Genomic DNA, 4,165 nt, shown 5'->3' on the forward strand with positions numbered 1-4,165 from the left:
GGCGATTAACACGACGGACTACGCCAGGAATGACCAATTTCGAAGGCCAGCCTGCCTGTGGCCGAGAAGGACCTAGGAACTCGGTTCAATCATACCAAGTTCCTCATGCAGAAAACCCTGGTAACCTGGTAAACCAGGGACACCAGGTCACTGATGGCCAAGATGCACAAAATCATCAAGCACATGCTGACGGTCAGGAGGACCAGGTTAGAGCTCAGTATCAACAGGATCTTCAAAACATCCGAGGACGAGTGGAACCAGGCGGATATAGGAGGAAGTACAGCAGGGGGCAGTATAATAATAGCCCATTCACTACTGAAATATTAAACGTTGTCTTCCCAGAGGACTTTGACTCGGCACGTTTACCGAAATATGATGGGAGCCAAGATCCGTAGGTGTACATAGATGCCTTTGACACGGACATGTATATTCGGGGAATTGATGAACCTCTTATATCCCGAATATTTAATGTAACATTGACGGGGGCAGCACAGGTATGGTTTTCAACCTTGCCTGCTAATTCCATCGGATCCTTTGAGGAGTTCAGACAGAAGTTCCTGTTGAACTTTGCAACCAGCAAGAAGCATCCAAAGTCTGAGTTCGCTCTTGGAAAGATACGACAACAACCTGGAGAAACCCTCCAAAGATACCTTAACCAGTTCAAGGACGCTGCACTGCAGGTCCCAGGGTTGCAAGAGAATGTCCACGTCCACCTCATTGTCGCAGGTCTGGATGGTGGATCCAGACTCGCCAAGTCGGTCTATAAGGACCCAGTAAAGACATTGGAGGAGTTTAGAACTCGCTCGAAGAAATACCTTGAACTAGAGCAAATGGAGATTGCTAATGCGCAATCTGATGAAGGCAACAGAACAAGCCCGAGAAGGAGGAGTCCATCCCCGAAGGGAAAGGAACGAGTTGACAGCAAGAAAAAGGATCAGCGCCAACGAATCCCGGACATGAGAGACCGCATTGGAAGGTACGATAAGTATACACCTTTGAATGCATCGTGTTCTCAAATCTGGAGAGAAGTAGCCACGACGGAGATGAAAAAGGTGGAGAGACCTCATCCCATATTTGACAGAGGAGGATTAGATGAGTCCAAATACTGTGCCTTTCATGATGGGCCAGACCACACAACTAATCCGTGCTGGGATCTCTGAGATGCGGTGGAGAAGTTTGTAAGAGACGGTAGATTACGTCAATATGTAATAAAAACTCAAGGTTCCAAAAAGAACAAAAGGAAGTTGGGAAACAGGAATCGAAGCAAAAGCCCTGTTACTGAAAAGAAGAATAAACAGGATAAGAATCAGAAAAATGATTCCAACTATGACGAATTCCCAGAAGGGGAGTTTGATTGTAATGTAATTAGTGGAGCTTTGGGGGTGGAGGAGATACTGTAAGTGCTAGAAGAAAGTACTTGAAAGAGGTACTCTCTATTCGTGACCATCCCAAGTTCAAAGAAAATTCAACCAAGCCAGATCCACCTCTTTTATACTTTACTAAGAAGGACATGCGCGGGGTGTTGCCCGGTCATGTTGACGGACTGGTAATCGCGGGGACCCTAGTAAATTGCCGGGTTAGGAAGATTTTCGTGGATGCAGGAAGTTGTGCTGACATCATACTCTGGGATGCTTTTAAAAAGATGAACCTGGATGAAGAGGACCTCAAACCTTGCAGAACGACGTTGGTAGCCTTTAACGGAGAACATACGCCTCCTAAAGGTTACATTGATCTCAGGTTAACCCTGGGAACAAAAGAAGCGTTCAGATCAGAACGGGTTAGGTTCATAGTGGCTGACTTCCCATCAGAATACAATATAATCCTGGGAAGGCCAACCATACATCAGTGGGACATGCTGGTTTCTACAAAACACCAGAAGTTAAAAATGGTAAGCAATAAGAATGAAATAATCACTGTCTGTGGAGATCAGAAGGAATCCATGGGTTGTTACTTTGATACTATCAAAGAAAATTAAGGGGGACATTCGAGCCCACCCTGAATTCACTCGGGGGATAAAACCGGTAGGAATCTAATTCCTCAGCAATCTAAGAAGCCGGTCCACATGGTTGAACTCGACATGAGAGAATAAGTAATGCCAAGACCCGAACCTGATGGAGAGCTTGAGGATCGAACGCTGGGGGTAGAGCCTGGTCAGTTTACCTGCATTGGTAAGGCCATAGACCCCCAGATCAAGCAAATTTTGGTTGACTTTCTTAAAAGCAACACTGATGTATTTGCGTGGAAGTCGTCAGAGATCCCTGGCATCGACCTCGCATTCTGTTATCACAAATTGGCAGCTTATCCGGGGTCCAAACCAGTTTCGCAGAAGAAACGAAAACTGGGACCTGAAAGGTAACAAATTCTATAGGAACACGTCAAAGAACTCTTAGATGCTGGTTTCATTCGAGAGATACAGTACACGACGTGGCTAGCTAATGTGGTCATGGTGAAAAAACTGAATGGGAAATGGAGAATCTGTACTGATTACACAGATTTAAACAAAGTTTGCCCAAAGGAAGCTTATCCTATGCCTAACATAGATCAGCTGGTGGTTAATTCGGCTGGATTTCGTCTGTTGTCTTTCATGGATGCCTATTCAGGATACAACCAGATCCCGATGTACCCAGCGGATCAGGAAAAAACGGCCTTCATTGCTGAAAATGCCAACTATTGCTACAATGTGATGCCATTTGGGCTTAAAAACTCAGGGGCAACTTACCAGATGATGATGAATAAGGTCTTTGAAGATCAGCTGGGCAAAAATGTAGAAGTGTATATAGATGATATGATTGTGAAGTCATTTGATATGATGAATCATGTTCAGGATCTTGAGCAAACGTTTCAAAAGCTCAGAAAGTATCGCATCCGCCTCAACCCAGTGAAGTGCGCGTTCGGGGTGGCAGCTGGAAAATTTCTCGGTTTCATGCTAACGCATAGAGGAATTGAGGCAAACCCGGATAAATGCAAGGCAGTGCTTGACATGATTGCACCCCAAAGTAAAAAGGAGGTTCAACAGCTAACCGGACGATTAGCAGCGCTAACCCGGTTCCTTCCAAAATCGACTGAAAATGCCCTCCCATTCTTTAAACTTTTAAAGAAAGAAGCAACTGACGGATGGAACCCGGCATGCGAAGCCGCGTTTGAAAAAATAAAGAAATGTTTATCGACTCCACCGATCCTCTTAAAGCCAAACACAGGAGATGTTTTAATTCTGTATTTGGCAGTAGGGGAGGAAGCAATAAGCGCTGTACTGAATCAAGGAAACAAACGAAGGCCAGGAGCCAATTTACTTTGTCAGTAGAGAATTAATAGGTGCAGAGGTCAGGTATCAAAAGCTAGAGAAGGTGGCTTTTGCCCTACTAATCACAGCTAGAAGGTTGCGGCCGTATTTCCAAGGCCACCAAATCATCGTCAGGACTAACTAGCCTATTCGGCAGGTGTTGCACAAACCAGACCTGGCAGGAAGAATGGCTAACTGGGCAATAGAGCTCAGTGAATATGACATTACGTATGAAAGTCGGAAAGCAATCAAGGCACAAGCCTTAGCTGACTTCATAATGGAATTAACACTACAGAACTCGGAACATGAGGAACATGGGGACGCATGGAAGGTCTACGTAGATGGATCTTCCAACAATAGAGGAAGTGGGGCTGGAATCATATTAGAAAGCCCAGAAGGAGTGACCATAGAGCATTCTCTGAACCTGGGATTCCCAACTTCCAACAATCAAGCTGAATACGAAGCCCTAATAGCTGGTTTGATGCAGGCCAAAGAACACGGAGCTAGGAAAGTGCACATATTCAGCGACTCACAGCTGGTAACCTCGCAGACAGAAGGAAAGTACCAAGCCAAAGGTCCTCTACCGATGAAGTACCTGAGTCGGGTTCAGGAAATTATGGCCGACTTTGATGAGGTTCGGGTTTCTCACATCCCGCGAGGGGAGAATAGCCGAGCTGACATCTTGTCGAAGTTAGCCAGTACCAAAAATCCGGGGAATCACAGAACTGTGGTTCAGCAAAGTATAACAACGCCGAGTTGCGTAATGGTGGTAACCTCTGTAAATGACTGGAGGAAACCTCTGGTAGATTATTTGGAGAAAGGGATACTGCCAGAGGATCGCCTGGAAGCTAGGAAGCTGGTCAGAGATGCGACCCAATATGCAAT

At 45.5% G+C, this 4,165-nt stretch overlaps 1 protein-coding gene across 1 annotated transcript; it reads left to right on the forward strand.

Annotated features, from left to right (window-relative positions):
* Positions 1–422: 422 nt before the first annotated feature.
* Positions 423–1,160, forward strand: LOC133311618 (uncharacterized). The gene has a single exon (XM_061512692.1). It carries the CDS (start codon positions 423–425, stop codon positions 1,158–1,160), a length of 738 nt encoding a protein of 245 aa, XP_061368676.1.
* Positions 1,161–4,165: the final 3,005 nt, after the last annotated feature.

This window comes from Gastrolobium bilobum, unplaced genomic scaffold (assembly GCF_033153095.1).
Source record: "Gastrolobium bilobum isolate Gb01-03AN ecotype WA unplaced genomic scaffold, APGP_CSIRO_Gbil_v1 utg37739, whole genome shotgun sequence".
Classification (NCBI taxonomy): domain Eukaryota; kingdom Viridiplantae; phylum Streptophyta; class Magnoliopsida; order Fabales; family Fabaceae; genus Gastrolobium; species Gastrolobium bilobum.

Bases quoted from the DNA above. Each gene is read 5' to 3' on its own strand.
- LOC133311618 (XM_061512692.1), top strand. From the start codon at position 423: ATGTATATTCGGGGAATTGATGAACCTCTTATATCCCGAATATTTAAT.